Source organism: Saccostrea cucullata, unplaced genomic scaffold (assembly GCF_032062105.1).
Source record: "Saccostrea cucullata isolate Sc308-1 unplaced genomic scaffold, CSIRO_AGI_Scuc_v1 ctg377, whole genome shotgun sequence".
Lineage (NCBI taxonomy): Eukaryota > Metazoa > Mollusca > Bivalvia > Ostreida > Ostreidae > Saccostrea > Saccostrea cuccullata.
The window spans coordinates 67,607-92,303 of NW_026924229.1; the positions used below are offsets into that span (position 1 = coordinate 67,607).

The 24,697-nt window shown below is 34.9% G+C and overlaps 1 protein-coding gene across 1 annotated transcript; it reads right to left on the bottom strand.

Annotated features, from left to right (window-relative positions):
• Positions 1 to 5: 5 nt before the first annotated feature.
• Positions 6 to 23,608, bottom strand: LOC134265984 (pecanex-like protein 1). Its single transcript, XM_062748180.1, has 37 exons — positions 23,304 to 23,608; positions 22,194 to 22,372; positions 21,726 to 21,850; positions 21,244 to 21,327; positions 19,910 to 20,926; positions 19,243 to 19,614; positions 18,558 to 18,716; positions 18,218 to 18,265; positions 17,760 to 17,922; positions 17,229 to 17,344; positions 16,919 to 17,015; positions 16,257 to 16,604; positions 15,876 to 16,029; positions 15,728 to 15,760; positions 15,170 to 15,341; positions 14,884 to 14,994; positions 14,578 to 14,669; positions 14,366 to 14,493; positions 13,790 to 13,886; positions 12,419 to 12,668; positions 10,801 to 10,936; positions 9,608 to 9,785; positions 9,236 to 9,344; positions 8,943 to 9,072; positions 8,685 to 8,743; positions 8,366 to 8,581; positions 8,036 to 8,095; positions 7,738 to 7,931; positions 7,195 to 7,425; positions 6,769 to 6,878; positions 6,526 to 6,673; positions 6,266 to 6,417; positions 6,080 to 6,164; positions 5,608 to 5,882; positions 5,221 to 5,327; positions 4,862 to 5,043; positions 6 to 3,383 (listed from the first exon to the last, which is right to left on the bottom strand). Exons 1-37 carry the CDS (start codon positions 23,454 to 23,456, stop codon positions 3,102 to 3,104), a joined length of 6,552 nt encoding a protein of 2,183 aa, XP_062604164.1. The 5' UTR covers positions 23,457 to 23,608; the 3' UTR covers positions 6 to 3,101.
• Between the last annotated feature and the right edge of the window lie 1,089 nt (positions 23,609 to 24,697).

Sequence of the window (24,697 nt, forward strand, 5' to 3'; positions counted from 1 at the left end):
TGTAATTGATTTGGTGTTTTTATTTAGATGTTTCACATCCATTAATTTTGTTAACATAATATGACAATAAATTACAAAACATTAGATGTAATACATATAACTTGTTTAACAATAACAAGATTTGATATTAATTATTAAATTCATGTAACCACACATACACCAAGTACCATGGAGTCTAACTTTCCATTCAATTGTTGTACAACAGAAAATATACAAAAGTTTGATTGAAGGGTACTAGTATTCTTTAAAGCAGAATATCAGTGATGAAATAAAATTATGTTCAAATATATCAGACAGACTTTTCTTTACATGCATACAGGTATAAAAAATGTATTTATCATATGAATGTACCTTTATACATTCTATAATCACTCTGCATTTAATCATTAAAAATTAAACATGTTTTGATTATTTCACAATGTCATGATCACTTTTTTGTGACATCTTTTTTTGCAAGATTGTTATTTTTGCAATATTAAATTTTTCTGAATATTGGTCATTTTTTTTATGTTCTTTAAAAATACTAATACATGTACATTAGAGAATGAAATTTTCGCAAACACACAATCTCAAGTTATTACATAAAAACGAAGTCTTTTCAAATAAAGCAATTTTACAGTATGGTTTGATACATACAAATTGTTTAAACATGAAGAATAGATAAATAAAAGCAGCTCTAATGAAAAGGAAAGCAATGAAAACCCAATATACCATCAAATGCATTTTTTCCAAAATAAAAAATCAGACACCAATTTGTACCTTTACTGCGACATAAAAGTCTTACCTTATTAAAAGTAAAATTACACGTTTTGATAATCCTATATGCTACGTACTACAAAGTTGATACCCAATACTTGTAACCGCAGGAATGGAGACAGGTGGACGGACATTTTGAAAATGTGATTCTCTGACATGGTTTGACGTGACAAAAAAAAAATAACAAAAAATCTGCCTTGAAGCAACAGTAAATTAGAAAATACAGCAAATTTTAACTCCGTGTGAACAAAAACTAAGGAACACAGAGTGACTGGATTTCATTAAAACTGAGCGTTGCCTGAAAATGGCATTCGGTGAACACAGAATTAAAATGTCAAAAAAAGGAAATTATGTCCGATTTACTAAAATTTTCTAAAACGCCTCTGATATCAGACTGGTCTATAAAAATATTCGACATTGAGAAATGAGCGAAACAAGAAATCTGTGAGCCAATGCTCACTAGTAATACCCCCGCTCTGATGTAAATAAGCACTATTATGTTAATATACATAAGTTCAATTACAGGCAGATGCACAGAAAAATATGAAGTTGACATCAGATTCATATCAAAATTAATCCCACCATATGGCATGCCTCAAAAAAGAGTGTAATAAAAATTTCAAGCATCTGCTATGAATGGCTAATGAGAAAACTGCGACGAAGATTTGTTATATATGAAACGGACAGACGCACAGACAAACAGAAAGTTGACATAAGATTTTAACAAAAATGTATCCCATCATATGGCATGCCTCAGAGAAGATTGTGTTAAAATTTCAAGCATCTGTGATGAGTAGTTGCTGAGAAAACTGCGACGAAATTTTTATGCATGAAAAGGACAGAGCACAAAAAAACAGGAAGTTGACATTGGATTTAAACAAAAATGTATCCCAATGTATCAAATGCCTCAGAGAAGATTGTGTAAAAATTTCAAGCATCTGCAATGAGCAGTTGCTGAGAAAACTGTGACGAAAATTTGTTATGTATAAAATGGACAGACGCACAGACAAACAGGAAGTTGATATCAGATTTGAGCAAAAATGTATCCCACCATATGGCATGCTGCAGAGAAGATTGTGTTAAAATTTCAAGCATCTACGATGAGTAGTTGCTGAGAAAACTGCGACGAGTTACGGTCGGACACACGGACGAACAGCTAGACAGACACACAAGGGTAAACAGTATACCCCCCTCTCCTTTGGAGCAGGGGTATAAAAATGGCAGCGTATGGAAATCGGTACATTTCAAAGTTAGTCAAATGTAGAGAGAACTTGCACAGCTAAAATACCAAAGAAATGAAAATTATATCGATCAAAATTACCCTAATGCATGACCATGGTTAAGCATATGGTATTGATATAATTTTTTTGTTTATGAAACACTGAAGAGCTAAAAATAATGACTAAATGTACAACATTTAGATTTAATCATATAATAAACATGGTGGCCAATTTAAAGTTCCATAAGATATTCACACACATAAAAACTTGGTTACTCATTTACTACTGAGCAGATAATTAAAGATACTTAACTACCATAATGTCTACATTCTAAATGCTTTGTGTTTATTTTATCACAGTCTTGAGTTCAACATAAAATACACAAATATATATATATATACAAATGTATATAGCACCTGACTTGATATACAACTGAGAAAACTTTGGTATTTACATTACTAGAGTCTGCCAACACCTGTCTGAGTGGCAGCTCTCTATACAACACAAAAGACCAACAGAAACACATAATTATAAAACAGTGGCCCTTTTCACAAGAACTCTTACGACTAAGATGAAATTTCACAATTCTGGAAAATTCATCATCAGTCACCCAGGGGTGATTAACATTGATTCTCTCTTGTGGACTCAAAACCCATGGTTTGCGACAATGGCAAGATTTTGTTTAATAGAGATATTTTTTTTTTTGTAAGATGTAATTTACAATGTTGTCTAAATAATGGAAAAGTAAGAGTTTTTGTGATCTACTACAATGTAGATGCTCTTGGAAAATGGTAAATTTTTTTTGTCTTAGTTATATGATTTTTAATGAAAAGGGCCACAGCTCTTTTTGATACTTACACAACATTCATTTTTTTCTCTTTCAGAACATGAATTGGGTTAAAGTGTCTACATTTGATTGAGATATAGTGAAACACCGTCAAATGATATGCACGGATTAAAAAAAAATCTGAGAAGATGTGGTTAACAGTGTTGGTGTAAATATATAATATATTACCATGGAATGATGCGTTGTGAATGTTGACGAAAAAAATTGGTCAGTGCAGTACAAATCCAAGATTTGGTTAGCTCCCACAAGAAATATAATCTCACGTAATTAATCGTGCGTCAAACCTCCGCCCCCAAATCTAGTACCCCCTGTTCTGAGATTGGCACATATTTATCCGAGATCTGTACAAGATATATGACTTTGTCTATGTGGGACCGTTTGAGCGTCTCACGGTGGCAGGGGACCCACTTGTGCACCACCGTCCCCTCCATACCTTTGGTTGGCACCCACCCGTTCCAGCCGTTTTTACCCCCGTTTTGTTTCCACTCCTCGTTCGGCCACTGAACGTCGATCCTCCTCCCAAGGTTAATGTTCTCAAACACGTAATTTGTGTCCATTATCTATAACATACAATATTCATAATAAATATTTCCTGGAGCCTAGAAGGTATAATAATTTTGCTATTTCACCATATATATATAATGCACAGAGATTACAGAGCTATCAACGTGTGTTGTCTTTAAGTATTAAGTCACACAATTAACCAACAGTGTACATCCCATATATAATTATACCTATATTTAGCATGAAAATGTAAAAATCCAGCTGAAGCTGAGAATCCCTTGATGCATCATTTGTGCAACTGGTTTATATAAGCCTTATAGTTTCTTAGTGATAGACCTGCACCCATAACTTTTACTAGGTCCATTATCTGGAAAATGTATGTCGAATTCAGCATCTGAAGCAAGTCCATGAGCATCCTAAGATGTATCATCCATGCAAGTTTGGTCAACTAGGGCTTAAAGTAACTTATGAAACCTGTATAAAAAAATTAACCTTTCCACTAATCCAGAAAATGTAGGTCAGATTCAGCATCCGAAGTTAGTAGAATGCACCCTTAGATGTACCATCCATTCATTATAGGGCTCTAAGTGGAAATGAATCCTGCACCAAAACTTTAAATTTCCGAAGCACTGTAATTTTATTATAGGGCTCAAAGTATCTTCGAAATGAAACATTCACCAAAAACTTTAACCTGTTCACTCAACCGGAAAAATGTCAGATTCAGCATCCGAAGCAAGGCTGGTAGTATGCACTAAGATGTATCATCCATGTAAGTTTGGTCATTATATGTCTCATAGTAACGTGGAAATGAAACCTGCACCAAAAACTTTAACCTGTTCACTCAACCGGAAAATGTAGGTCAGATTCAGCATGCGAAGCAAGTCTAGTAGAATACATCCTAAGATGTACCATCCATGCAAGTTTGGTCATTATAGGGCTCAAAGTATCTTCGAGATGAAACCTTCACCAAAAACTTTAACCTGTTCACTCAACCGGAAAATGTAGGTCAGATTCAGCATCCGAAGCAAGGCTGGTAGTATGCATCCTAAGATGTATCATCCATGTAAGTTTGGTCAACAAGGGCTTATGTTGTGCACCAAAAATGTTTGCACCCATTATCATTCCTTTGCTGAAATTGCAGCATTATACTGGTACAATGAAACACACTAGCAACATCTTCCTGCATGTCTAATCAATATAGGACACAGAAGTACTTGAAAACTGCTCCAAAAAACTTTTACACCGACGCCGACACCGACGCCATCACATAAGCTCCCCCCAACTTCGTTGAGGTGAGCTAAAAATGCTCTGAAGTGAAAAAAACACTTTTCCTATATTACTTGTATTCTATAGTAAATGTTTTGAGATGGTCACTAATATACCAAGATTGTATTTGTTCCTGAAACTCTGCATATACATGTACACTAAAGTCAGTGTTAGCAATATTTATAAAAGTAAAGTAATTTCACTGTTGTACCTTTTATACCAAAAACTCAGTGAACTTTATGCATAGAGATTAATACAAATGCCTTACTCTGACTTTGTGTGTGAGGGTTTCCTTGTTTGTGGTCGTCTCGGTGATGAACCCTGCCAGGGTCACCAGAGCGTTTGGTTTGCTGGCAGAGCTGGCTGTAGATACCAAGCTTCCTCGGTTACCCAGAGTCTGGAGTCCAATCTCCTGTTGATTGGTAGGGGTGGACAAAACAGACCTGGTTCCTGTTGTTGTAAAAATAGGCACAATATAATCATACATATTTCAATTCACACTTATACAAAAATGTTTTTAACTTTGCTTAATAAAGACCATGCACATCCACCAGTAAGGAATATTAAGCTAAATATTTGTGTATGTTTACATTAATTTACAGGTTTGTTTTCATTTGCTTGCTTTACCTAGTGTCATAGCTGCCCCTGTGTGTGAACAGGCCACTGTGTAGGGTAGATCATCAGGACAACTGGCACTGCCACCAGTACATGTGGCCCCACACCGACGACGCATCCTACAAACAGTGACATAGAATTCAATATTCTATAATCTGAAACATTATAAACAATCTACATTCTAACCCACTCTATAATTATTCTTAAATAAAACTGCAAACTACTCAAAATTATTCTGCAGAAAAATATATAGCTGAATTTTCCACTTTGTAAGGAACACTCATTCATAATAAACATATAACCTGAACAAATTAATTTTTAAATGCTACAGTTCAGAAAGTATTTATTTGTACAAACTTTTCTACTGGAAAAAAAGGAAATATTTTGCAACCATCATACCTGACCCAGGTGTTTTTGAAGAATTTTTTGACGTTGGCTAGAATGAATTCCCCGCCGATGATTGAGGAGAGCTGATTGTGTGTGGAGGAGTAGGACGTCGTCAGGGGCGACACATAGATAGGGTAACCAATCGGCTGATCGCACGACGAGTTGATCATGTTACGAAGAGCCTGCTTGGCATTTTGGATGCTGCCTCTTTCTGGGTTACGATTGCGTAGATAAATAAGTTCTTGCTGCTGCCCGGCCCATAATCCTCTTACACATTCACGATTTACCTGTAATAAATAAAAAAGATCTGTTTACAAAAATAAAGTTTAAGTTTATTGATCCTTTTATAACTATCCAATGTATCTATAATCAACAGTTCAAGGAATTGATATGATAAATATCTAAAATATATGATTCTACAGGTCAAGACAATTTATTTATTTCATCTATGTATGCACTAACTATGACGGTGAAGTACAGTTACCTTGACAACTCGGAAGGAGAGGAATTTTTTGTTGAGCATGATGATTTTGTATTTGTCTGAGATCTCAGTGTCAGCAAACACATGCCTGAAATATAAATTTTTCCATCCATTTGAAACCTAAAATTTCTTGGGGAAAACAATATAATTTTAAAGATAAATAATTATTGTTTCTAGTAGAAAGTCTACCTGAGTGCCAGTAGGGAGGGCGTGTTGGAAAGCACGGCGTTCCTCCACTGTGGATCGGCCTCGTGGGAGATGACTAGAGTTTGTTCGTAATTACTGATGGCGTTATACAGAGTCTCATGGTCCTCATACTCATCAGTAAACAAGTAGTAGTCCTAGTCAAGTAAAGTAAAGATTTAAGAGACACTATCACATGTATACAGTAGCTAAGTAATAAGAAAATTTCAAAACTGAGAGATGAGTTTAAAACAATCTTTTTTTACCTGATGAAGTTTGAGTGCCATTCTGATGGCTGGGGCAACAACTCTCCTGAGAAGTTCCATATCTGCAAACACCCACTCATCATGAGGGGAGGTAATCCTGAAATCTCCCTTAAACAAGGCATGTAACCCATACAGGAAAAACTCCGCTCTGAAACCAAGAAAAAGATAATTATATATATAAAAATCCCGACAAACAATGGTAACCTGATTGAACAAGAGATGTTTATACATAGTTAGTCTTACCCTGCTGCCGTTGTGTTGTTGTGGGCCGCCGTCCCTAAAGCTCTGCGCCCCAGGAGTCCCAGACACAGGGACAGGGAGACCAGGGGGGAGTTCTTACCGCTGTCAATCGACTGAAATAAAGATCTTAAAATTTTAACAACTGTAAATTGACTGAAAAGGATCTTGAAATCTTACAACTGTTGATCGGTGGGAAAAGGATCTTAAAAATTTTAATACGTACTTTCAATCAGTTGAAAAATGATCTTAAAATCTTACAAGTGTTGATTACTCAATTTAAAAGAAAATTTAAATGTAAAAGCTGTAATTATTTTAGGTCAATTATTAAAAAAAAAAACAATGTCTTTAAAATATTTAGAATCCACAAAATTTAAATCTATTTTGTAGGATTTACACAGTCAGACATCGTTTACATGTTGGTAAAATAACCTTGTCTCTCCTTGAGGCACAGTACTGAATCCAGTCCAGGAAAACACTACAGAACTTGTTACGTGACACGCCCTTCAGTTTGGGGTCGTAGTCATCGTCTGTGGGCTGGGTAAAGATAGGATCCACATCCACAAAGTCCTCCCCCTCTGTGGCCTGCAGGGTCTCCAGTATCGCCTCGTTAGTCAGCCAGGTGTCCAGGCGGGGGGATCTCACAGTGTAGTATATAATACTCTACAATACAGGTAGTGGAAATAGATGTTATTTCCAACACAGCCATGAGGACAAAACACTATGGCCATATTATAAACACACACCAATTAATATTCACAATTTCTTGTTTGTGTCTGGGAAAACTTTCAATATATAATGCTAAGCAAAGGGAAATTTTCACAAATAAAATTAGGTTACTAAACTAGCTGACATTTTTGCTTTCAGATACATGTAATTATAGTTGGTTTACAGTATTATTACAGTACATGTACATTTTTAACTTCTGAAGGTTGCCCTTTTATTCCATCCCTCAAAGAAGCAAAAATTGATTACCATGATGTAATAATTGAGTAGAATTCTGCGAGCGTCGAATCCCTGGACCATGGTGGCAGCGCTGTTGTCTGATATACTGTAGCCCTCCAGTATGTACTTAGTCACCACCACCTCCCACGCCAGCCACCGCTGATTGAACGCCGCATTCAGCGAGAGGAAGTGAGGGAGGTGACCCGGCTCACAGCAGCAAAAACCTAAAAGTAGGAGGGGGAAAATTAGATCTCAAATGAAGAATTTGGTGGTGGCAAAACTTGTATTTATTAAAATAACAAATCATCCAAATATTCCCAGTATCTACCTTCATTATCTTTAACTCCCTCTGTGATGGCCTCTACTTCTCGTTGTTGACAGTACGTTCCTACAAGCATTTTACAAATCATTCTTAACTCTCAGGTCTGCATTATTGACAATTAAATATTTAGTGCACATTTACAGTATGAAACCTTGAATTATTCTTTCCAGGAATATTCTTCTGATTTTTTTACTAATGGTTTTGGTTTAGGTTTCCATTAGCAATTACCACACCTCAATTTAGCCTCATTTGATATGGTACCCCACTGACAATGATGTTATTTTTACTTCTTAAACAAAATCTGTTAGTGACACTTTGAATTCTCTGCTCTCTAACCTCTGAACTCTAACCCCCTGAGCTGGAATGTGACGAGGCCGTTCCCCATTTCTGTGATGTGGACCAGAGCGTTGAGGTAGTCCGAGGCCATGATGAAGCAGTCCCCCTGTTCTACGTTCCCCCACCGCCCCAACATCAGGTCCCCACACAGGCTGTGCTGGAGGGACCGTGTCAGGTGCTCATAGAATATAGAGTTCAGGTTGTTATCATCAGCACCTGTAGACAGATAGGAATTTTAAAAGAATTTTTACTACAAAAAGACTTGTAAATTCACGCAAATTCTTGAATGAATCATAAAAACGAGTTTTCATGATAATACCTGGGTTACAGTCTAGTTGAGATGATAATCTGGTATTGGAATGATCCACTCTCTTTGTACTGCAAGAGAAAAGGGTCATCTTTATATATAACCTCTCAACAAAGCAGTTTATAAAATATTCCCAAAAGAACTGTTTAAAGGAAGTTCAAACTTTGGGACCAATCATTTATAATTCAGCAGAACCAAACAAAATTGTCAGTTTGAACATTCTCCTAACTGCTACTAATTTACGACTAAACTGCATGGATAGTCACTTACTTATAGTCTTTCTCCCAGAATTTGATTGGACGAACATAGGATGTAATAAAGATGGCACTACCCAGGAATGGATTGAGTGGCGTAGAGAAAAACGACGAGACTGCTGCTTGTACAAATAACATTGCAGAATCTGACAGCGAGTAAAGGGAAACTTAAGGCTTCAAAATATTTCATAATTTCATTGAAAAAGTAAATGGAAATTTTGATAAATTTTATCACTCAATTGTTATTTGTCTTAAAACAAAAATGAACTTTATAAACAGCACTAGATTGTTTTTATCACAGAAGGATACGTGGAACACTGAATGGCTGAGCAAAAGCATGGAAGGCAGAGCCCCATGTGATCTGCCAGGGAGCAATATACGTGATGATAAACTTCATCTTCAGCATTAAATCACAGAACTGTAAGAATAGAATAAAGTACAATGTCATAAGCATCATGGAGCAAGTTTATTCACTTTAGTATTATCTACCACTGGCTTTTAAAATCTTTTGACACAGATGTCTGCTGGATATTTTCAACCAAAACTGATAAAATTTGCATGTTACGTGTACATTGACTTTCATTTCATAACACAATGTTTATATTGAATAATCTTAAGACTTATTTAACAATGTTACAGATTTTAAATATACATGTACCTTGTATCTTTCCACTTTCTTACCTTTGAGAGGAGAATGGAGACAATGAAGTAATCTACGAGGAATGTTTCGGATGCGTTGCGGTAGTCATATTTAAAGAAGAGAACGGTGAATGTGATGATGAGGTATTGTTTTGATGTGTTACAAAACGCGAATCGCAGCAGTTTCATGGCACATACGACAAGGATTACTGGACCCACACTGTTAAAAAACAAGGGACATCAATAATTTTAATACCTACACTGTAAAAAAAAAACACTACATAGACATCAAATATTGACACATTAGTGTAAATAAATACAGTTAATTCTCGATAAACCGCCACCTTTTGTAATTCAGAAATCATGGCGGTATAACGATTTTGGCGATGAATTGAATTTCCCATCTTTTAGGAGACAAGAGGTAGAGTTACCGTTCTTAGAAATACCATTTATAATTGCATGTTCATGTATATAAAACGTATTTCTAAATTTGAAAATACTTCAAGTAATTCTTCGTTGCACAATTTTAAAATGCGCAGTTATGAAATAAAGACAAGTACATGTGTATGAAAGTAAATCGGCACGTCTGATATTGAAAAAAAAAATGCTGGGTCGATCGTCGTGATATATTGCTGACAGTACGTAAAATGATTTCTGGAATAAAAATTCATTGTTTGTGGCATCATATAGTTAATGAAACATTCACAATTTATACCGTATAATTATTTTTTAAGCAAACTTTGCATTGTTTAAACCAGAGATCATCAAAATAATATCGTATTCGGCGTACTTTTACAACTACCGCTCTCGTGGCGATGCTGTGACTAAATGATTTTAATTAAACAGAGAACAAAATCATTATAACAGTTCATATTAAAATTGTTTATTTAATTCTTATTTAATTACATACACCTTGTCCACCTTTTCATGCTTTACAACAGAGATAGCGTCAACCAATTAGCCATGCTTCACTGACCGCATGCACCTGTTGCGGTATATCGAGATAATTGACACTTAAAAATGGACGTTTGTTGTGAAAACAGGGTGGCGGATGGCGGTATGCGAATTTGGCTAAAAATTCTGCTTATACAGTATTTCATTGGCTTATATACAGCTTCAAATATATTTTCATTCAAGGAGGGTTTAAATTGTTCTAAATCTTTTACAGTAACTGAACAAGTTCTCAAGCAAAAACAAAATTAATTGTACATTTTTTTTATAAGGAGCAGACTTACTAGATCCCGAATTTACAGATGATGTTAGCAGTAGATTGTGTCAAGGCACAAAGAATGACTACTGGATACAAGCAGTTCCGCTCAAAGAAACGTAGCCAGACGTACATCTTCTCAAACCACATGATCTCCGGGGCCACTAAAGGGACAGAAATTTAACATACTGTAAATCACTTGTTATTGATGACAACATAACTTTTACATATATATGCAATACAGTCAGCTTAAAAATCATTCTCACATCATGACATGTACCTGTATATTTATTTATTAAAGAAAAACAAACATTTACCAAAATTTTGTCTTGCTTATATATGTAAATATCAAATACACATGTAACTCTTGTGAAAATAAGATGTCACAAGAATTTGGTAATCTATAGCATTAGTTTTATAGGGTAAAACAACAAGCATTACAGATCTACACAATTGCTATGATTCTATTTCAATTACAAAATAATTGTCAAAAGATATAATTACAGTGGATTCCATTTAATCGGATAGCGGTTAAACGAATATTTCGGCTAATCTGATACAATATCAGAGCACAAAACCATTTCTTATATATTTATTAATAATTTCACCTGATATTCTGATATGAAATTATCGGATTTTCGTTTTATCTGATACAAAAATTTCGCCTATCATAGTGATTTTCATAATAATTGTCTTGTTCACACCTCTACCTTCCGTATGTAAATCCTTTGTTTACACAAGTTTGACACTTCCAGTCAAATTACGACAATGAGCGGATAAGTCACGGCTGAACGCACGCCAGCACCTTACCTGTGTTAGCAGTGGGCACAGTAGATCAATATGTTTTGATAACAATAGTCATGACCGGCTTGGGTGTTAATTTTGATAATTGATAATTGGCTTGTGTACACTTTTGTTCGGCGTGAAATTTTAATAATTGAAGTGTTCAGTTTGTGTATGACACTTCGCTTGGACATCAAATTAAAATTATCAGAATTAGACTGTCTACTTTTAAGTGCAATTTTAAGAATTAAAATCACATGATCCCCATATAATTATACGTTCTCAGTTGTAGTGCTTGAAGTCTTATATGCTTGACAATATGTTTATGCTCTATTATGTGCTTGAAAATGACAAACAAATACAAATAAAGATGAAACAATAAATTTTTTTTAATTTAATAATCAGCAATCCGGAAAAAAATGGTTTACGTAATTTAGTCATGTATTCAATCAACTTCCGTTTTCCAAAATGGAGGCCATTAACAAATGGGATGAATGTAAACAGGTGCCTGGTGCTAAATAAATATATAAAGATGAAAATAAGTTTCATACTTCAATTAAAAACAAATTATTCATACTTAATCTGTTGAACTTGTTATTAAATTACTTGAAATAATTCATTTCCTGACTTGGTACATTCATCAAACGAAAACGAAAGTACAGGTACGTAATACAACCATGTTGAAATTGTTACTTATGTACTGTAGATCTGCCATTTGTATGGCAAATATTGCAATCGGCTATTCCAATATTCGGCTATACGGATAAAACTATTCTGACAACCTGACCATCCGTTTAAACGGGACCCACTGTACTGATCCTTACAATTTGGCTAAACAAAAACTGGTAAATATCAATATTTACCTGTGACTTCAAACATGTTCCTTTCCCGATTAGAAAGCATGGGATGAGAGCAGCAGAGCCAGGGCATTTCTTTCCTTAACATCGGGATCAGATAGTGGACTAGGAACCCAAAGCCTGCGGCGATGTAGTACAGGATATCACTCAGTACTGGTTGTAACACGGGGCTACTGAAGACCGTACTGACGTGGACAGCAAACACGATGATCAGGATAAAAACACTGACCAGTAGATCTGACTGTAGACGCTCACTCTGTAGTCATAAAATATAGAATATTATAGACTAAAAACTGACTGTAGACGCTCACTCTGTAATCACAAAACATAGAATATTACAAACAGTGAAGCTCACTAATCATACAATGTATCAAAGAATATAATTCTCACCCTAACAATTATTAAATGCTTTTAATTTTAAAACTCAGAATATTCATCTGCACAATCCTCAACGATGATGGTTAGTACATATTCCTAGATGCATCAATGCAAAATTTGTCTAAGTATTATATATATATGTATACTCTAGTTACTAAAGAATAGACATGTTCAAAACTTGAATCTGTTACTCTTTTGCTAAACATGTACACTGTACAGTGTACATGTTGATCAAGGCTGCATTCAAGATTCTAACAGCTAGGTTAGATATCCAGGCCCTACTGAATGCTCTGAATGAATTAACATTGGTTAGGCCATAATGAAACTATTCCTAGATTCTCATCCCCACCTGCCCCGATTTTATACCCCCGCCTAAATTTTTTTATTTCTGTTTTTCTTCGTCTTAATTCTGATCAGGATGGGTATTCATCTACCATTCTACTTTCGTTTTAAATCCCGCGAAGTCAACATGATTTTGACAGCGGAAAAGATGATAATTGCTGTAATACATGCGTATATATTTTAAACAAGGGTCATTGGTTGAAAAAGATAGGTGATGATGTGAAGTAAGAGAAAATTGAACCTTTACTATGACTTTTATTCGGGTATTGTATATAAAATTACACCGATTGACCAGGTCAATAAAAAATCTGCAAAATTGAAAAAAATAAAAAATATAAAACAAAAGCCACCCGCCCGCCTTGATTTTTAAAAAAATTCGGATGAGAATCTAGCAATTTATTTATTGTGACCTTATGGCTAGAGGCTAGCTTATTGTCCAAGATTGTTGTGGCTATGTAGTTCTATAATCTTGAAAGCAGCACATTTGCACCATTCAAAAAGAAGTCGCAATTTAACACCAATGTCTGCTCTTAATAATAATAACATTTTTATTTCTCTAGGAATAATTCCACCAGTTTTTTACCCCATGTCTGTCCTTATTAAAACACAATGAATGAACTTCTCAGGCGGTGGATCAAAGTTTTGCTCTTAACTTACCACACACTGTTTGAGTTTCTCTGGGAGTGGATCTATAAGTTCTTCCTCAGCAGACTCTGGGGCCTCCTTGTCCCAGATTGAATCTCTAATCAGCATCCTGTAAAATATTTATGTAACCTAAATATATGCAAGTACAAGTCATCACAAAAAATTCAAAACGAGAGTTTATTGTTCTGTAAAGACAACTATAAAGGGATAGAAGGAAGCTAAAATATACCGGTTAGTTATAGAATAAATCTAAAATTAGGGAATAAAAGGTAATTGATTGTCCTGTGCTAGAATTACACTCCCAACCATGTGCAGAAAGTCTTGTGCCATATTTGCACTAAGGGATCTGACTAGAGACTAAAATATAAAACTATAATGCTACAGTTTCTGCAGCTAGTCAATGGTCAAATTAAACAGAATCTCTCATTTTCAGTCAAATGGTAAGATCATTTTCCAATTTGATTGGTGAAAAATAATATGTGACTAAACAACCACATAATGTACATTATAACAAAATTGTACTTATGGAAAAAAACACAAAAATCAATCTTAACGATACATCTCTAATTAAAATGAGGTAAATCTTACCACAGAACGCTGGGATCACTGGCTGAGCGACTGAGGTGATAGGAGACAGCTACCAATATGGCAGAGAACACAGAAAATACTGCATTCTGAGAGAGATCTCTGTTATCACATACAACTGGGCCACCAGCCTGTAAACATACACTGAGTTGATGTATTATTTATAACATATATACCTCCTTTCAGTAAATACTTTTTCTTTTTATTTCTCTTACCTCTATAGCTACGAAGCAGAATCCGTAGACAAAGGCAACCCCGATAATACTCCTGATGACTGAGTACACAGAGGAAGTCAGGCTGATAGATCCTGTTGAAAATAACATTGTTTATAAATAGCCAGAGAAACAGTAACATTTGGTCTAGTAGCTACTGGCATTAGTTGATCATTTTAAAATATGGCACAAGACTCCATTTTGTTTTTGTAAAACACCATTCCATTAAAATGAACAATATCTTTTGCCCTTCACATTCGTAAAATAATTTGAAATAATAGTTCTCAATATTTATGTGAAGTCATTTACCATTTCCACCAAATATATGCATCTCGATCTGTTCCATCAGGTACATGATAAACGTGTTGACTTGTGGAAGGAGACCGATGGTAAAGATAATGGGCAGACACAGGACTAGAACTGGCAACACAGAAAAACACTTATTTTATCAATCATCAAAACTAACACTTTGTTTCTCATCGAAAATACTTTGCTGGTAAGCGATATAAAAAGTTTTAAAACATCATCATCACATAGAGAATATGATAAATCATTATTTTAACATTCATACGTCATGTACTTGTGAGAGACTTACTTTTTAAGAGATCCTTGGCAAACATCAGTGAATCTTCCGAGCCAAATGGCAGACCATACACCATGGTGGGTTTTGTGGGGGCATAGGGAATGGTGTAATCTAACAGCAACATAAGGCCGCAGCACACGGAAAAATAAAAGGGACGGCTGAACACCACTAAACGATTATATCCCTACAAGTAAAGTGATAAGTTTAAAAATTATTAACACCACTAAACGACTGTAGCCCTGCAAGTGTAGGATTGAATTTTAAAATAATTAACACCATTAAACAGTTGTAGCCCTGCAAATGTAGTGATAAGTTTTAAGTTACATGTAGTTAATCTAAGCATGTAAAATTGTTTTCAATCAGTGATTAGATAATACAGGCAAGGGAAGTTTAAGAATCCATACATATTTTCCCTCTCAATGGATACACTTTAGAATTTTTATCAATTAGAGATATTACATATCTAAATGGTTTTAAATTCAATTTTAAAACTGATTCTTGGATATGAAATGAAAATAATTTATATTCATATTTTAAATATCAATATCACTTTTTGCATATCACACTTACATGCATGGGTGAAGCTGCATCTGGCTGCACACTCTGAGGAAAAAAAAAATACATTCTTAAAGTAATTACAGAAATGAAAATGAAAAATAATCAGTTAGGGGAGAAATGAACCATGTGTATGTTTCTTCTGGGGTTTTTTTGACCTTACCTTTAGAAGAGAATACTGACAGCCAGCAATGATAAAACAGAAGACAAACACCCAGATGTCGTGGTAGAAGTTACGGGTGAGCACTAAGGCCCCCAGGGCCCCCACCATGATGGCAATCAACACAGTTACAAGGTTCTCTATTACTGACAGGTTTCTGCATAAAGAAAAAAAATTAAATGATTTCATTAACACTTTTACTATCACCATCTGCAAATGCAGATGCATTCTATCTTTATATCATTAAATAGTATTATATGTGTTTTTAATGGGTCGTATAAATGAAATTTTGATAGATGTGCAATGCTTAAAAAATAATCCGCATCAAATATGTATAAAATTTAAAGAAAAATTGACAAACTATTTTGTGTAACTACAGTGTACCTATCTAAAAGAGCCAGTAAGGCTAATCTATCAAATCTAATCTTCAAAAATGTCTTTTTAAATATCTGAAATTTGTAGAAATGTTTGGGTTTTTTCTCTTTGGTCTTTGGGAAGGTTGGAGAGTCAGATTCGTCCGAGCTATCACAGGGAAATGGCAGCATTAGGTTTGGCTGCATTTGCTGAAGGAGCTGTATATCACGATTACGGATCAGATTTGGAATGTCAAATGCCGCCATGTTAGGATTCAGTGGATCTAGAGACGCGTCTTCTTTCTTGGCTCCAGATGGCGAGTCTAAGATAACCGTAGAGCCGGAATCATCATTACCAGATCCATCACTGCTGCTCCAGCTGAAAATAACCAAACAAAATCAGAAAGAAATAATTATTGTTAATTTAACGTTAATTTACCACAGTGCAGAATTGAACTATTAAAGTAACACGATATAATCTATTTAGATCAAAACCATACTTTCACTTTGTCTCTTTAAATAAGTTAAGAACATTTAAATAAGTTAAGAACATCCTATTCAGTACATGAAAAGAAGTTTAATTTAATTATACAGATACACGTGTCTTTGATTTAATGCTACTGAAATTGAAATAGAGGCTGAAGGTAAATGGACTCTTAGTAGCAGGTGCCCTGGCCCCTGACCTCAGCTCACCTCTTGTCTAACATATTATCCATGTGAGCTGGTAGGTCCTCAGCCACAAAGGCCACCCCAGCACTATTCTCCTCAAATGTGTAACCAAACCACTGACCTGAAAGATGGTAAATAAATATATCAAACCACCGACATAAACAGGTCTATGAAAACAAATTAAACCAATGATCTGAAAACTAGTCCACCAACTTATTATTTGCATTTACATACATGTATATATGAATTAATTCATATAACTGCTACTATTGTAATTGATAACACAAACCATTTGAAAAGTCTTGACTAATTATTTGCAATGTACAAACCCTACGCTGTATATCGTTGTGATCCTTTGCTGAGTGGACAGAGCTTCCCGCGGGCGTTTTTATTGTGGGCGTGTCCCTCCTAGCTAGACTTCTGTTTCCTCTTCTTCTCCGCCCCCTTTTTCTGTTAATCATAAATCATAAAAAAGATAAGCACAATTGTCATGAATACAATGATGTCATCACTGTCTGTGAAGGACCAGTATTCATGAATTTCCTGGGTCACCCTGACATAAATCAATTTATATCATATGAATGTTAACTGAGTTCATTGAATCTTCCATACATATGAGTTCACACCTGATAACGTTGCCCTGAACAAGTAAAATTTTAGTTGGCCACAAACACTGACATTCATGTCAAACACAAATTATGTAGGATATTCATAAAAAAATACATTGTGATATACAGTGTGATAATTGATTAATTACAGCTCTACTGACTGACCTATTGAGTTTGGTAAAGATTTCTACAAATAACACGGGGAGGAGGGCGCAGCACTCTGTGTATATGTAATAAAACCTGCTCTGTTGACTTACCTATTGAGTTTGGTGGATTGAGTTTGAGCGGACTCAATCTCTTTAGACACGGGGAGGAGGGCGCAGCACTCTGTGGGGGTGGTAGATTTAGAGGACTGAGCCTCCTGGTCATCACCAGGGGTGGGCCGGGTTATCTCCCCTTCTTCTGTCTTCTCTTCCTTGTCTAAAATTCAAAATGAACATGTTAAAGTTATCAGATTAATAAGATTGTCAATGTAATCATTAGCAAAACAAATCTGTTTATGATATTATGCAGCTGATGAGATTACTTGTACAATTACATATATATTTACCATTCAATATGTCCATACATTGCATTAAATAGATGTATATAGACATAAACAAGAGAGGGTAAAAAAACGTATTAAAAGTTTTCAGGTTTTTAAAAGTTTATATGACTTGCACAGAGTTTCAGACTGTTCTACAAATGGATTATAATTTAGCTATGTAGTACTTACTTCTCTGAGACGTTCCTTGTCCAGGTGAGTCATTGCTCCCTCTACGATCTGTAAAGAAAATAACATATAAAATCAGCACTTCATAAGCATAGCCTCCTCCTTTCATCTGCAGGAAGGGGAATGGGGGATAGTTTTTGATATGTACTATCAAATGTCCAGGCAAAAAAGGAATGGTTTCTCACCTTTTATTCTGTACTTCTATTTAAAATTACATTGTTCTTTGCCTTTTATCCTCATAAAGGCTTTTTAAAGCTTAAAGCAAAGAGGAATTTCCAGAGGAATGGAAATACTGGATAAGGTTAGTGAATTTCATCTTGATTAGTGTTTTGGAAACTCTTACCTTTGGCCTCTGTCACAGCTTTAAATAACTTCTTCATCCTGTCTGGGTTGTCTGTGGAGTCACTAAGAATCTCCAAAATCTTACGACGGAAATCTTCTGTGTCTGACAGCTCCCCCGACAGCTCCCCAGATGCAATCATTAAAGGACTAAGGAATCCAGCTTGATCATCAAGAAGTGGGAAACATGGAATAATTTGCAAACAATATTTATTCATGTTTCCAATCCAGTCTTTCTGAGCAATATGTATATTGTTATAGATTTTTAAAATGTCATAGATTTAAATTACACAAGAGCCCACATGCCAATTTCAATAGTCCTTGTCAACAATATATGTGCGCACGAGATTTGCATGCCTTGTAAATGTTCATTTGAACACTGCTACTTTAAGGGCAGAGAGAAAAATTAGAAATGGAAAAATATTGTTATAAAAAGTCTTGCGACTAGTGAAAATATATGTACTTGTAAATGTTTATTTGGACACTGCTATAAGGCAACAAACATGACTAAGAAAACAATGAATTGTAAATGCGTTTAATGTAATTCTTGACTCTGATTACTGAACAGTGCTATAAGTCTTAGTACATAACAGCAGGGCAAAAGATAAACATGTACATATTATTTTTTTGCATTGATAAAATGTATAAATTAGATTTATAAACAAATTGGAGTGATATTAATTAATTACCCTGATTAGACAATAGGGAGGGAACAACTTCTGTAGACTGACCAGCCTGTGACCGGCGGTAGTTCTTTGGAATGGCCCCTTGCTGTTTCAGTATTTGTAGTTCCTTATCTTCCATCGGTGGATCTATGGGTGGTGGAATGTCTTGATGCTCAGCTACCATCAGCACATTTAATCCTGAGGAAGCCTGGCCTGTTTCACTGGGATGATCCGGGGGTATATCTGACCCCTCGTTTGGAATTGATTTCTTCTGGGTAGGAAGTCGGGACTTCATTGGTGGGTGTTCGGGGCTGGTATCAAAAGTGCTCTCCCCTTCGTTGGTCATAGAACTGGAGGAGTCACTTAGATAGTGATCTTTTGGGTGGCTACTGTCATCTGTCAATCAAAACTTCAATTTAAAGACTTCTGTTGCAATTACAAGAGTAATTAAAATTAAGTAATCTACACTGCTTTTGTATCCCTTCAAAAGTTTCTATATTTTTGTTAACTTTCCTTTCATTTTTTTTCCTATCAGAAAACTATAGCTAGATTATATTAGATGACTTTGCAGCTGACTCAAATGTATCATTCATATGAACAGTAATCCCTGATGTTTAAAACATGATGGAAAGGCTAAATGATTCAAACATTATTTTGGTACAATGTTAAAAATTTCCTCTTTTCACCATACCTTCTGTAGAATCAGTGTCTGTACTGAACAGACATTCCAGTCCCACAGTGCTACTCTGCTCAGAAGCGATCTCCTGGGAATTAGTGTGCCCCCCATTCTGGAAAAATTTCACAATCTTAGAACCAATTCCACCTGATCGTGTGGACTTGGAAGCACTCTTTGTAGTAAGACTTGGGTCTGTTGTGGCACTGGTACTAATTCTATTGATATCCCCAGCACTAGATGGGCGGTCTTTTTTGCTGGGAGTTCTGTCCCTTGTTTTCACCTGCACATTGATCTCTCCCACACTTACATCAGATCTGTCACTGTCGCTGACCTTGGGAGTTCGTGATATTTTATCACCACTACCCCCGGGTAAGTCAGCTAAGATGTCCGGTGCATGGAATTTGATAAGTTCTGGAAAAGGTTCACAACTGTTATTGTTTGATTTCTCTTTTGATTCTGTTTTTGATCTGTTTCTCAATCCCGAGTCAAACACCTCCCTGAGTGGTGGGGTGGTGGGTCTTGGTGGTACCCCTTCCTCTGCGGAGTAACTCCGTCGATATTTCTGGAGCCGCTGAGATGCCTTGTTACTGGGCACCCTCTGTTTGTAAGGTGACACCCTACCCTCATCCAGACCTTCCAAATCCTCCAACTCCACATCCCCCTGTCCACTCCTTGAATTCCCTGCCTCTTCACTCTCTTTTTCCATTTCTACCTGTGTGTATAAATTGGCAGGAAGAGATCTATCTAATTTCTCAAAAGCTCTAGCCGCACGGGGTATGGGGGAATCTGGACTGTAATCCAGGGCACTCTTGCTCCGCCTCACCGCCTTACGACGTTTCCGGATTCGGAGTCCTCCATCTGGAGATAAATCCGAGTCGGTGTCCTCCTTTTTAGGTGGAAGTTTGATCTCTCCAATTTCTACCTCTCCATCTGATAATTCTCTGTTGATCTCGACCTCTGCTTTCAAGGTCACCTGATGTGGATGACCCCCTCCTCTCTCCACGTCCACTTTGCCTTCCACAATACTGTCACCTATCAAATAATCAGGTAAATAATCATAGGGAAATTCCACAAAATTGTCAACTGTTGATCAGCTCTTTAATTAGTAAATCAGTACCCTCCATAATGATGTTACATGAAAGCTGAGTCAACAATAAAACTACCTTTGGCATTTATTATCAGTTTATCACCTATTAACTTAGTGAATTGTCTAATTTGTAGTACCCTGCACAATATTGTCATAGGCTACCAAACAAGTTGATGCCATTAAAAGTCCTTGCACAAAACATTAATTCATATGAAAACACAGATTCAAACAATTTAGTAAATTTTTGTTACAAAGAACTTACTACTTGGTGGGGTGGGGTCTCTTTGTTTTGTGGGTTTTTGATCAATGTCATCATTCTCCAACTCTGCTAGAGGGGCAGACCCACCTTAATATACAGACATGTACCTTTATTAATTATTGTGTGTGCACTTGTTCATAAACATGCTTTAAGACAAGTGCTACTTAAAGTTCATTCATATGAGATCTGTTAGAATTATATTCCATTTTTCATGAAATTAATATCATGTGCATGAAAAAAAAAAAGAGAATCATCTAAAATGTAGTTTACCATAATTATCATACAATCATTTTTTTCTTTTAATTTGCAACGTGGGTCTTTTTTTTATTATTAAATTCTTTCATCAATTATTTATCATGTTTATTGATCAACAGACTAGCACATGATGTAGCACGTCAATTAAAACTTTCGTTAAGAATTACAGGTACATTCATTTATCATTATTATTTATAAATTTCCCCGACTAGGGATGAACTGTGTCTTACTTCTGATCTCGACACTGGAATGGCTGATGATGCGGTCACTGTTGTTATTATCACTGTCCAGCTGCCTCGAGGATGAGTGGTGAAGTTTGACCATCTCAATCTGTTCAGGCTCATTTGCATTATTACTGAAAATTGAAAGCAGCTATTAATGCACAATTAAATACTACAGTAAAACTTGTCTAATTTGCACCAGGAGACAAATTTTGTGTCAGAATAGATGGGGAGTCAGATTGCACAGAGTAAAGAAACATGGAAAATAGTGAAATTGGAATGAAAATAAAAATTGGAATTCACAGTAAAACAGAATGCACATTGAACAGGTGTCTGATTAGATAGTTTTACTGCAATTCTAAATTCACCTTACAATAAAAATTATTGAAGTACAAACCAAACTCTAGATTTGCCACACAGTTTTATAGAATTTTTTATTTACAATTGCTAAATTTACCAAATAATCCAAAAACCTACCAGAGTTCGATGACATGACTGTCTTTGTCTTCTGATTTATCTCCCTTGGGTGTGTCTTCTATGAACTCACTGGTATCAAATATATGATGAAGTTTGAAGTTGACAAGCTTTATCAAAGTAAAAAACACTCCGATCGTGGCACAGTAAATTGTCCAAACAACTAAAGACGATTCCAATGTCTGCAAAAGATGATTCAACTTAAAAATTATGTCAGCTGTTCAAATATAAAATGAGGGTAATGAAGAGAGAGAGTTACATTTTAACTAAGTACAAGCCCTCACCACAGTTGAATACCACCCATATAGTAATGTAGCAAAAAATTGCATCGCACCGAAACGATTTTGAAGGATACAAACGGATTTTGAAAATAACTTGCAAATTAATCATAACAAACCTTTTTGAGATTGCTTATGCCTTTATTTTGAATTTTTTACATTCGGAACTCTCATGTTCCTAGTAAATGCACTATGAAACAACACATCAATTCTTTTTTTCTTGTCCATTTTAACTTGCACATGTTGCATTTCATTTATTTTGAATTTTTTCTACATGTCATGAAAAACACATCAATTCTTTTTTTCTTGTCCTTTAAATTCTTCAAATATGATAAGTCTGTTTTGTTTTTTCATTGACAAACCTTTTACCAAAATAAAAATCCTTCTTTGTATACTTCAAACTTATAGTTATAGTAGAAAGTTGACTGATGACCATGATTACCATCTGTATGGACATAATTATGACATCCTATTATACAGCTAGCCTATAAAAATAATCAAATAAGACATCTACATCTAGTAAATGGGCATGTGAACCCTCATGGTGACTAATGAAAAGTGTTTGGGTCAAACAGCATAGTGATGCTGTCTGCTGCAAATTTGTCAATAAAAGAAAAAAAAATGTCAACAGTTAAGCAATCTATGCTCTTGACAAATTTGTCATAAATATTATTTTAAACTGTTTTCAATGCTAAATCTCTTAAACTAGTTCTATCCTAAATAAACACAAGATCACCAAAAGAGGAAGTTTTCTATAAAACTACGTGTTTACAAACACGTTCAGCGATGAATACAATGAAACATTCAGATCTAAAAAAAAAAAAAAAATACAAACCAGGTAAAGAATGAAAGGGAAAACCAAGAGTCCCATCCACACATACAGATGAAACGTATTCGAAAATATATTTTGATATGGGTCGAAGAACCATCCCCCTGTGACAGACGCCCATATTCCCTGCCTGAGAATATCAAAAATATGGGATCCCATCCTAAAAAGACCCTAACAAACTCTATATCAATTTCTCCTTCTTTTTTCAAGTCATGATTCTTTATATCATAGCTAAACAACACAAAACTATGTTATTTTCGATTTTCCATCTCTGTTTAGCAGCCATATTGAAATTCCCGATGAAATCTCAATGAATGCGAGAGTTGAAATAACAGCTGTCTAAGGTTACATATGCCCTCGCAGATAAATATAGACCTCAGCTTTATATTTCAAAATCCAATGCATTTCCTATTTATTTATTTATTTATTTATTTATTTATTTATTTATTTATTTATTTATTTATTTATTTATTTATTTATTTATCTGTTTGTTTATTTCTTTTTATTTTATTGTTTATTTATTTATATTTATATATTTATTTATTTAGGTGTTTTCCCTGTACATACCAAAATTTACCAGCTTGATTTTAAATATTATTCCAGATTGGAAAAATTAACAAAAACAAATAATAATTGCAATGTCTTGCTCAAGAATGCTTACTTGGAAGATACTCGATTGGCCAGTGAAAATAAAAAAAATGTTGGCAAAGTTGTGTAAAATCAATACAGAAGATGTTAGATTTTAACTTTGACACAGATTTTAAAACTTATAGTCCTAAACTTAAAAATTTCTTTGAAAATAATTTTTTTTCTGAACTCCAACACATTAACAATACTCAATGCGGTAAGCTGTCATTTTATAGTACATTATTCAACTATGATGCTAAGAAACTGGAAATCCAACCATACTTGTGTTTTCCACTTCAAAAGAATTTATTTTCTTATCTTTCCAAGTTAAGAATAAGTGCACATAAGTTGTACGTAGAAACAGGTAGATACTGTAATCCTGTCATTCCTAGAGAAAATAGATTTTGTTTCCAATGTAAAACTATTGTTGAAGATGAAAAACACTTTTTATTTGATTGTCCTGTGTATAAAAATGTCAGAAAAAAGTATTCGAGGTTACTAGAAGTTAATAACTTTTCTTGTTTGCTTAATCCACATAACTTTGTATCTACGAAACAAATCTGTCTATATATAAGAGACTGTTTTGATGTTAGAAACAAGCTTACAATAGTATAATATTTTGCAATACATGTATATGGCTAACAACACATTTCTGTATATAAATATGTGCTTTGGTGCCAATACAGAATTGAATTGAATTATATTTTAGGTCTGTAACAATTTACTAACCATGCTACATGTAACTGCTTATTGTAAGTTAAAGAAGATGGGCG